At 54.2% G+C, this 11,066-nt stretch overlaps 1 protein-coding gene across 1 annotated transcript; it reads left to right on the top strand.

Annotated features, from left to right (window-relative positions):
• The first annotated feature begins 367 nt into the window (after positions 1–367).
• Positions 368–10,837, top strand: Mmp11 (matrix metallopeptidase 11). Its single transcript, XM_020182673.2, has 8 exons — positions 368–497; positions 5,895–6,109; positions 6,964–7,107; positions 7,186–7,319; positions 7,455–7,696; positions 7,816–8,032; positions 8,829–9,086; positions 9,996–10,837. The coding sequence occupies exons 1-8, from the start codon at positions 387–389 to the stop codon at positions 10,127–10,129; spliced, it is 1,455 nt and encodes a 484-aa protein (XP_020038262.1). The 5' UTR covers positions 368–386; the 3' UTR covers positions 10,130–10,837.
• The last annotated feature ends 229 nt before the right edge of the window (positions 10,838–11,066 follow it).

The following is an 11,066-nucleotide window of genomic DNA, read 5'->3' as shown; positions in this document are numbered from 1 at the left end:
TCTTTCATCTGGATCAGCTGGGGGCTCTAAGGAATGGGGTAACTTGTCCTTGGGTAAAACCACCTGTCACAAGCTAACAGGAGGTCGGAGGTCAGGCCACCAAGAAGACCCTGCCGAATGATGAGACGTCTAAAAGTGGGGGGATAGGGATTGGGAGGAGTGAAACTCGACTCCTCTCTGACTCTCTCTCACCATGACGGAGGCCCCAAACCCGGCCGATCCAACCTCTCCTGGGCCACCTCCCCCACCCAGGCGGCGGCCGCCGGCCCCGAGAGTTTAGAACAAAAGGCGGCGGGGGGCGGGCCCGGGGTGGGCCGGGGGCGGGGCAAAGGCTATAAGGGGCGGCGGCCCGGCGCGGCCCAGCAGGCCCAGCAGCCCCGGGGCGGATGGCTCGGGCCGCCTGGCTCCACTGCGCGGCCCCGCGCGCCCCCCTGCTCCTGCTGCTGCTGCTGCTCCCGCTCCCGCCGCCGCCGCTGCTGGCTCGGGCCAGGCCGCCGGTGAGTGCCCACCGCAGGCCTGCCGCTCCGGGCACGCGGGCTGGGCCCATTGGCAGAGCTGAACCCCCGGGGGGCGCCCCGGTTAGCCTGGAGCAGCCTTCTGGGTCCCCGTGGGTATGAGAGTGAGCTTCCCGTCCCTGGCGGTGTGCAAGTGGAGCCCTGCGCAGGTTTCGCGCAGGCTGGTGAGGCACGACTCTGCGCAGGACTCACGCTCCTTCCCAGCTTGGGGACCGGCACCTGGTGCCCAGCCCCGGATGTTGGGGTGTGTGTTGGGAGAGATAGCAGAGTGAATAGTTACAGAGCCCATTATTCATCACAGGAACAAAAGCGGAACAGGTCCCAGGCGGGTGTCAGCCTCCAGGTGTGTGACACCGGTGAGCGCACCTTCAGATGTACAGGGAGTTGGAGAATAAAGAAAGAGCTGAATAGTGGGGAAAATCGAGTGTGAACCTGGAGAAGATGCCGCCCCTTTGGGCACCTGCCGGCTGGCAAGTTTGGGGAAGACTTGGAGCCAGGAGAGCATGAGTGTGAGAGCCTGTGTGTGTGTGTGTGTGTGTGTGTGTGTGTGTGTGTGTGTGTGTGATCATCAAGTGGAGGTACTGCAAGTGGTTGGCCGAGACCCTCAGAGGGCAAAGGGGTAGGGAGAGAAAGGAAAGGGAGAGAATGTGTGCAGGAGAGGAGAAGTTCCAGGTAAGAGAGCAATGGTGTGAAGAGAGGAGGGACTATAATGGGCTGTGCGTGCCAGCCTGTATATATCCCCGTGGCTGCACCGTCTCTTGAGGCTGGGCTTGAGGCACCCATCCTAGGAGTGACTGGGCAGGACCTGGGGCCAGAGCCCAGACCACTACAGACAGATCCACCCCCTGGTTATCTCACCCACTCAGCCCCACAGCTGAGCTGTCCAGCCTACTAACTTAGGCAGTGATGACAGCGGGAGGGTATGACAGGCAGATGTTCTGTGACTGGTCCCTCTGACCAGCCACACTGGCTCTGCCTGGGCCAGCCTTGCCTAGCTGTGACTATGGGAGCAGAAGGAGATAGGAAGATGGGGTAGAATGGATGGGGAACCTGCATCTTCCCCAGCCTGCTAGAACCTGAGCAGTCAAGATTCACCCTGGGTAGTGGTTGAATCCATGGATTGTGAAATTGGAGAAATCTGGGTTTGAACCATGGGACCCGGGGTGAGCCCTCTTTCCCCTCAGAACCTCTCCCACTTGACCTATAATGAGGAGATGGGGCTGGAGGGGGTAATAGTGCCTATTACTGGGCATTGAGGATTAAATGAATTGATGCCAGGCACACTGGAGACACTTGTCACTGTAGCTGCCTCTCTTGATTGCTTATGCAGGGTTCAGTGTTGGGATTGGGAGCCAGCCTAGAATGGGGTCTGAGCTGGGCTGTTGTCTGTCACTCTTTAGACACACAGGGAGCATTTGGGGTTGCCTCCAATGTATTTATCCCTAGACTGCCGTCAGCAGGGCCAGAAGAGCTCTGTAAATATTTATCCATGCAAGTTCCCAGCTTTCAGGATTGATGAAAGCCCTGCAGCCCAGTGGGACAAAGCTGCCTTCCTCTCTGGAGCCTGCAGGGAGGGGTGGGAAAGGGAAGATTAGTCAGAAGTATGAAGATGAACCTGTATGCTGATTGGCTGTGTAACTTTGGCAGTTTACTTGACCTCTCTGAGCTTCAGATGGGCATGAAGTGGCATAGAATGGCATAGCATAGTGATGCTCCCTGTCTTCCTAAAGCCTAACAAAGTGCCTTCCTCTCAAGATTGCCTCCTACTGACAGCAGAAAGCATAGCTATAATTAATTATCCCCAAGGGACCCAAAGAAAACTGAGGCTCAGACAGGGACACAACTAGCCTGGCCTTAAACAGTGATTTCCTGGCCCCAGCCCAATCCTATCTCCTCTCTTCCAGGTACCTACCATCATCTGGACTGGAAGTTGGTCTAGAGGCTAACCTTGAGCCTCTGAGCTATGCCAGGGGACTGGGTTAGCCAAGACATTCCTTGAGTGTGTCTGAGGCTGTGAGTTGGTGACTGCCAGACCAGAGAAGGGTGAGGCAGAGTGAGACAGGCTCCTTCATGGCACAACCAAGGAAGGCTACTGGCTGAGGAGGAAGAAGCACACTAGAAGCAGAAATGCTTCTCAGGAATGTAGGCTTGGGAGCTAAGCCAAGAGCACAGGGGGAGGAGAAGGGGAAAGCTCTAGAGGGGAGGCATGAACCCCAGGTCTGGGCCCAGCTTTTGCCTGACTTGCTTTGTGACCCTGGGCAATGTCCTTCACATCTCTGAGTTTTGGTTCATCCTTTGGGATATGGGGTGATGCCTGCTCCCCAAACTCTCCAGGGCTGTAGATGAGGCCAGGGAAGTCTGTGTCTACCACTCTACCTTATTAGATCCCAATAGTCCTGGGAAGACAGAGAATCGGGGGAGAAGAAATCCCCAAGCGTGGGAGTGGAACGTCTGCAGGAAGATAGATTGGGATCAAGTAAGAGCGCTTTTCTGAGCTAGATACTGCAGTGGGCATTACAGAAGGATGTCACTTAGGTTTTTGTGGCGTAATCCACATTTGATGGAGAGGAAGTTAAGGCTAAGAAAGGACAGTGAACTGCAAAGCATAGAACTAGATGTTCAGAACCTCACAGCTTGCCCTTTTAGTTGCACCGAGTGCCATGATCTTGAGGTATGGCCCTGTACTTGGTGCTTCATGGGGGAACAAGAGGAAGGGACAGTAGTGAGTGTAGGGTGTGTATATCCATTATCTTACCTCTCTTCGTGGCTGGTTGCACTAAATCTCACTGGGCAACAGAGGAGAGAGGAGATCTCTGGCATAAAATTTAGAGAGCTGGCAAGCTGAGCTCTGGGTTGTTAGGGACTCCCAGGGGATGATTACAGCTCTGCGCTTCCCTGAGAGGGTCCCCATACCCCTTTTAGGGTTAGGAGAAAGAATATGTTTCTTCTGCAGGTCAAGGGGCAGAAGGCAGACACATGTGGCTAGTCAGAGACCTGGGGTTCACATCCTCAATGTAACACTTTGGAATAGGAATCCACTTTATTGGGTAGGGATGGAGTTTCAGTGAACCCTCATGTGAAGTGCCTGAGAAGTAGCAAGTGTTTAACAACTTCCTGTTCCTTCTCCTTTGCCACCAGAGGTATGCAGCTTTGCCTGCCTCTGCTGCCCAAGAGGCCCCTAGCCTAGTGGTGGCCCTAGACCTGTGCCACCTTGGGCCCTCATCCAGGGGACAGGTGACTCAACCTTTGAAAAGCAAAGCACAAATGGGGGAGTGGGTTACTATGAGCACAGACAGTATGGTCCCTGCCTGCTGAACAAGTCACTCCCTTTCCTCATCTGAGAAATAGGGAGGATGACTGTGATGAGAGGTTCCAGGGGCTAGGTACACATTGGTGGAGTTTTGGAGAGAGTCCTAGCCTGCCATCGTGATAAGAATTGTTTGTTTTTTTTTTTTTTACGAGACTGGGGTTTGAACTCAGGGCTTTGCACTTTCAGAGCAGGTGCTCTACCACTTGAGACACACCTCCAGTCTATTTTGCTTTGGTTAGTTTTTGGAGGTGGTGTCTCATGAACTATTTGCCCTGGCTTGCCTCAAACTTCCATCCTCCTGATCTTAGCCTCTCAAGTAGCTAGGATTACAGGCATGAGCCTACTGGCACAAAGCAATAAGTACTTATAAAGCCCAAAATCAGCTGGAACCCATAACCCAGTGAGGCAGTAGTATGCCAGGAGGTAACCAAGAGGAAACTGGTCTAGAGCCTCACATTCCAAGTAGCTGCAAGGGGCTCAGAAGGACCCTTCAAGGTAGAGCATTCGTGGGAGTTGAATCCTCAACTCTGGAATCAAGAGTGTGAAGTACTGGGACCCTGAGCAGAGTCCTGGGATGCCTGGAGCCTGGGAGAGCTGCCAGAGGCTGAGGCTGAGAGCAGAGCCTGAGTGGCCCAGCTCCTGTCCCAAATATGGTTGTGGGGAGGCTGCAGCTGCTTAGATCACACAGACCCAGCTCAGACAGGTGCTGCCAAGTTTCTCAGTAAATAGCATGGCTCCATCTCTTTCCTCTTGCGCAGGCTTTTGTGCACTGTCCTGGACCAGGCTTTACCTTTGGTCTGGGACACCAGGGTCCTCACTTGACTCTGCCATGTCCTTGATGGGTGACCTTGTAGGGTCTGTAGACCTCTCTGAGCGTCTGCTTTTCTCCTGCATGAGAGCAGTGACTTCTGGGGACTTCCAGAAGAAGGTGGGAGGATACCGCTCAGGTCAGAACTGCCATTTGTGGTCCTGTGGCTTTCAGCAGTGTGGGGCTAGGTGTCTGGTAACTAGCTTCCTTCCCTGCACAAAAGGGGTAGGCATGAAAACTCTAGCTCCCACTATGTGCTGGCCTTACCAGGGTGTGAGCAAAATCTTCTCTGCTAGAAATCAGATCTCAGGTGTGTGTGGGGGAGTGTGGCTCAGTGGGAGAGCATGAGGTCCTGGATTCAATCCCTAGCACCCCCTTCCCATAGGAAATCTGACTTTGGTTACCAGGTGCCTGGCCCTGGGTTTAGTGCTGTACATGCACCACCTGTCTCATCCTCAGATAAATACTGTTGTGGGAAGAGTATCACTTCCATTTGTCAGGTGAGCAAACCAAGGCCACACACAACAGGGCTACAGCCCCTTTATGCTAGGGAAGGGACATGAGAGCATCCTGGGCAGGAGAAAAGGAAGAGTCTGTTCACATACCAGGGACCAGGTGTGTCTGAGTTTGCTGCAGGAGGGCAGTGAGGGGAGCAAGAGAAGCTTGTCCAGTGTTTCCTTGGATGCTTTTGTTTTCTTTCTTTTTTTTTTTTCAGTACTGGGGTTTGAACTCAGGACCTACATCTTGAGCCACTCCACCAGCCCTTCTTAGTGATGGGGGTTTCAAGATAGGGTCTCATAAACTATTTGCCTGGCGTGGCTTTGAATAGTGATCCTCCTGATCTCTGCTTCTCGAGTAGCTAGGATTACAAGTGTGACCCACTGGCGCCCAGCTGTCTTGAAAGCTGTTTGGGGTCCTCTCCTTGGTGTGTTTGGAGAATGCAGTTAAGGGTTCATAGACTCATGCTCCCCCTGACTCTGTGCATCCCCATCCAGACCTTGCTGGCCTGATCAGGTGAGATGGGTGATACAGTGTAGGAAGGGAGGAGGAAGTTTGATGCCTTGGAACAAGGTGTTAGGAAACAAGTCAGCCCAGAACCAAAGGACCCTGCTACATGCCAGCACCTCTTCCGGCTCCTCACTTTGCTCAGTGACACAGTGGGTCCAGGTTGCATATGGCTGTGCTGAAGAGCCACATTTCAAACTTTGTGCCATGAGGACCTGAGGGTTCACCTGATTCTTGGGTCCTCTTTCTTGCCCAGGATACCCATCATCGCCACCCTGTGAGGAGGGTGCCACAGCCCCGGCATGCAGCTTTGCCTGCCCCTGCTGCCCTGGAGGTCCCCCAGCCTGCTGGTGGTCCTAGACCTCCACGATGTGGCGTGCCTGACCCACCTGATGGGCTGAGTGCCCGGAACCGTCAGAAACGATTTGTGCTGTCTGGAGGACGCTGGGAAAAGACAGACCTCACCTACAGGTAGGTGCCAGAGGCCAGGGGAGCAGGACTATGTGTCCATCTGAGATCCTGCCACCCGTAACACCGGCTTGCTGAAACACATGAGAGTTACAACTACATAGCAAACAGACTTGTGGGCCCAGTGACTTCCAATCACCCATGAATTAACACCCTGAAACCCTGGCTTAGAGCCACTCACAGACTGATACCTTCCCACAACACAGGGGTAGGGCCTCTGTCATCACTAGAAGTCTCAGCACATGCCTGAAGATAGGTGTTCAGTTACCCAGAAGGCTTTACTGGGGACTCATAAGAGCCAGGTCTGGGACTTGATGGTGACTGAGACCAAGACACAGCCCTGAACTCTCAGGGAGGTGGCTTGTTCAAGTCTATCATCCTAACTCGGCCTTGTGCAGGTGGAAACCATGACAAGCGGGAATAGGTCTCCTCACTGGGTGATCTGGAAGGCTCCTGGGCAACTAATGAGGCATCTGAGATTTAGCCTAAGAGAGAGGAGTCAAGTGTCATATAGTGTCGGAGCTGACACTTTGGGAACCTTAGAAATTCCTGGCTGAGGAACTGGGGAACCTTGATAAGGCTTAGGGATCAGGATATCCCCATAGTAAGTACAGTCAGGTCTTGGAACTCCTGGTCCTGTATTCATTCCACCAAATCTAAATCCTGTGTACATCTAAATATATACAAAGATGTATCCAAGTGGCCAGGGAGACCCGTTCACTCTACCTGAGGTGCAGAGCACACCTGGCTTTGGCTCTCACATACACACACATACTGAGCATCCAGGGGCAACTCTTAGCTCCTCAGTCATCAGGGGCTTCCCTGCCCCAGGCCCAGGCCCCTCTACCTCCCCTCAGGATCCTCCGGTTCCCGTGGCAGCTGGTACGGGAGCAGGTGCGGCAGACAGTGGCAGAGGCCTTACAGGTGTGGAGCGAGGTGACACCACTTACCTTCACCGAGGTGCACGAGGGCCGTGCTGACATCGTGATCGACTTCACCAGGTGAGCCTTGGCCTGGGACCCCTCTGGGTACAAACCACTCTACCACCAGCCATTGACTCTGTCTCCATTCTCCCACAGGTACTGGCATGGTGACAACCTGCCATTTGATGGGCCTGGGGGCATCCTGGCCCATGCCTTCTTCCCCAAGACCCACCGAGAAGGGGACGTCCACTTTGACTATGATGAGACCTGGACTATTGGAGACAACCAGGGTATCACTGGAGACCCATTTTCCAGATTGGGCAACTGGAGATCAGAGAGAATGGGAACTTGCCAAAGACCTGAGCTAGGGTTTAGAGCTTAGGTGACAGGAGGTGGGGGATTGCTAACTCACCTCCCTTTTCCAGGCACAGATCTGCTACAGGTGGCAGCTCATGAATTTGGCCATGTGCTGGGGCTGCAACACACAACAGCAGCTAAGGCCCTTATGTCTCCCTTCTACACCTTCCGCTACCCACTGAGCCTCAGCCCAGATGACCGCAGGGGCATCCAGCACCTATATGGCCAGCCCCGGCAGGCCCCCACCTCCCAGGCCCCAGCCCTGGGCCCCCAAGCTGGGATAGACACCAATGAGATTACACCATTGGAGGTGAGGCTGGGACGGGTGATAGAACAGGAGGCGAGTCCCTATTCCTGTTCCCCCATATCCCTGCTGGCTTCTGTAGCTTCAGTGTGGGTTTTTTTACTGGCCCCTCTTTCCCACCCTAGCTGGAAACCCCACCTGATGTCTGTGAGGCCTCCTTTGATGCAGTCTCCACCATCCGAGGCGAGCTCTTCTTCTTCAAGGCGGGCTTTGTGTGGAGGTTGCGTGGTGGCCGGCTACAACCTGGATACCCTGCGCTGGCCTCTCGCCACTGGCAAGGGCTACCCAGCCTTGTGGATGCAGCCTTTGAGGATGCCCAGGGTCACATCTGGTTCTTCCAGGGTAAGTGGAGTTGGCGGTCAGCTTGAGACTTTCTGGAGCCAGGAATGTCATAGCCAAGGGTATCAGTGGACAAGCTGTTTCCCAGAGACACAATGGGCAGGGAGAAAGTGCCCTGAAGGCTCAGAGCCAAGGGGAGAGTGCAGCTTACACCTTGGGCACAGCTGGGAATCTCCCAGAAAGTATGGTTCTTGAGGTCAGAGTAGCCTTGAAGGCATTTCATACTGCAATACTGCTGCATGTTGGTGCATCCAACCCCAGAGCCATCCATGGGGGGGGTGGTTCTAGAGATGAGGCCTTGGGCTCAGGGGTGGTGAAATGACTTACTTGAGGGTGCAGCTTGGAAAAGGGAGAGCAGGGATTTGATCCAGGTCTGGTGACCCTGGAGCCTGTGCTTTTAACTCTCAACTGAAAGAGATGAGAGCCTGGAGCATTCCAGGAGGCCAGACCTCATAAATAAAGGTGCAGCATGGGAAACCTTCTTGTGGGTTCCCAGGTAGTCAAGGACCTGCTGCAGCAGGGGGCTAAGGCCCAAGGAGTAGTCAGCAGGCATCTGTGACAGGCAGCCCTCTTCTGTGCCCTTACCACATGCAATTTTACAGAGCTTTTGCTGCTTGGCTTATCCTAGCTGGCCCAAGTGTCCTTCTGGGGTGAAGGGGTTAAGCAGGCATTATTGGCCCCCATGTTTTATGGACAAACTAAGGCTGGGAGAGTCCCTGGTGATGGCTGAGCAGATCCATTGTGACTGGGCATGGCAATGGTGGCTTGGTAGCTCCTTGTATCTTCCCTTCTCCTACAGGTGCTCAGTACTGGGTATATGATGGTGAGAAGCCAGTCCTGGGTCCTGCACCCCTCTCTGAGCTGGGCCTGATAGGGTCCCCAGTCCATGCTGCCTTGGTCTGGGGTCCTGAGAAGAACAAGATCTACTTCTTCCGAGGTGGGGACTATTGGCGTTTCCACCCCAGCACCCGGCGTGTGGACAGTCTTGTGCCTCGCCGTGCCACTGACTGGCGAGGGGTGCCCTCTGAGATCGATGCCGCCTTCCAGGATGCTGATGGTATGTTAGGGGTAGGGTGGCTGGTGGGGCATGGTACAGCAGCCATATCTCCCACCCAGTGGTGGCTGGTCCCCCTCAGGCTTACTCTAGGAGGCCTGGCCCTTCATCACAGGAATGGGATGGCAGTGTTGTAGAGGAGGAGACTGAGGGCAGGAGACATAGAGGACTTGCCCATATCCCTCAGCCACAGCCAGCAAAATAATAGCCACTGAATACCAAGGACAGATGATGCTCCAGGCACAGCACCAAGCTCCTTACATGTCTCATGCAATTCTCAGACCAACCTTCTGATGTAACTCCTCTTAATGAACCCAGTTTCCAGAGATGCAAAAAGAAGCTGAGGCAATGAGGTGGCTAACTGGGTCCACCCAGGTGGACCGTGGTGGAGCCAGGACTCCCATCAGACAGTCCCTGCTTCTAACCATTGAGCAACCTAGTCTCCCCCAAGCACAGAGATCTAGAGCCAGGCTGGAACTCATAGCCCAGTGCTCTCTCGCCTGCCAGCACTCTTTTTGTTTCTGTGTCTCCCCACAATGAAAGCCACTGGGAAAGCTATCTGAGGGTGGCCTTGAGCTATGGGTCTCCAGGATGCCCCTCTGTAGTCTGGTTGGTGAATGTGGGGGTAAGGGGATGAGAAAGTTGGTAAGGGAGCAGGAGTTGTTTTTCTGAGAGGTAGGAATTGAGCTGAGACTTTAGGCACCTGCTGGACCGGACCCTGGTACAGGTGGAAATGCTTCTGGGAGGGGAAACATGGTTCTGGAAGGTCAGCTCTGGAGCCTGAAGGTTTCAAAGACCTTAGCAGTGGTCAAGGTCTGCCCACCCAGCCTTCCCCCGTGCCTGTCCTTGGTCACAGCCCAACAGGCAGGCACAATAGTGTCCACTCACCCAGACCTGACCTTCTCTCTTCAGGCTATGCCTACTTCCTGCGTGGCCGCCTCTACTGGAAGTTTGACCCTGTGAAGGTGAAGGCTCTGGAGGGCTTCCCCCGCCTTGTGGGTCCTGACTTCTTCGGCTGTGCAGAGGCTGCCAACACTTTCCGCTGACTATGGCTTGGATGGCCACTTATATCAAGATAGAAACCCATGGCCATCTTTGTAGCTCTGGGCACAGGCATGGTACAGAGCACATGTCTCCTCAAGGGGGTAGGGTAGGGGTTCAACCACCATGACAACTGCAGGGAGAGCCGTGCTGGTCATGGTCACCTGCCAGCAACTATCTCATACTGGGCGGGAGGCTTTGGCATTACTTAAAAGTGAGGGAGGTCTCAGGGGCTATTCCTCTATGTAGGTCATGGTCAAACTTGAGTGCCCCAGGTCTCCATACCTGGCCCTTAGGGGGAGACCTTTGCAGGAATGGGGAAACAACAGTATCCTGTACTCACCCTATCCCTGCTTCAGAGTACTGGTGCTGGAGCTGGGGAGCCAGGGACTCATGGCCTTCTGCTCTGGCCAAGCAATTGGGCCTCAGGGCAGGGCCCTTTCCTGAAAAGTCAGTTCTGGGTAGATGTTTGGATCTGGCTGGTGATCCTAGAGATCTGTTCCCTAGGATCCAGGTCAAAAGGCCCGCAGCCAGTTGGGGAGGTTGGCTGCTTCCTCCTGGAGACCCTGAGCCCTGGAGGCCCAAACATACCTCAATCCTGTTCCAGGTCAGTTCCTCCTGAAGCCCTCGACCCAGCACTGGTATGCTTCAAAGCCATGTAAATGTGTGTACAGTGTACAAAACCTTTTTTTTTTTTAACTGAGTACTGTCATTAAATACAATTGTTTTCTAAGTGCTTGCCTGGTCTCTTTTTTGTGATCCCTCCAGGATGGGGAGGCCTGGCTCCTGTGGCCTCTATCCTGGGAACCAAAATCAAGCCCTCTTCCCACAAGCCTCTGATTCTTGGGGCTGAACCCAATACTCAGGGCTCCATCTGCTCCATTCCTCCCTGACATACGGAAGGACGCTTGCTTTGGTTTCTTAAGTAGCTCTCTGTTTTCT

The sequence above is a fragment of the Castor canadensis genome, chromosome 18 (assembly GCF_047511655.1).
Source record: "Castor canadensis chromosome 18, mCasCan1.hap1v2, whole genome shotgun sequence".
NCBI classification, from domain to species: domain Eukaryota; kingdom Metazoa; phylum Chordata; class Mammalia; order Rodentia; family Castoridae; genus Castor; species Castor canadensis.
This window is presented reverse-complemented; position numbering and strand designations above follow the sequence as displayed.

Excerpts from the sequence above, each read along its gene's own strand:
- Mmp11 (XM_020182673.2), top strand. The coding sequence starts at position 387 with ATGGCTCGGGCCGCCTGGCTCCACTGCGCGGCCCCGCGCGCCCCCCTG. Across the intron at positions 7,108-7,185 it reads ATCGTGATCGACTTCACCAG|GTACTGGCATGGTGACAACC; the intron begins GTGAGCCTTGGC and ends ATTCTCCCACAG. Across the intron at positions 7,320-7,454 it reads GACTATTGGAGACAACCAGG|GCACAGATCTGCTACAGGTG; the intron begins GTATCACTGGAG and ends TCCCTTTTCCAG.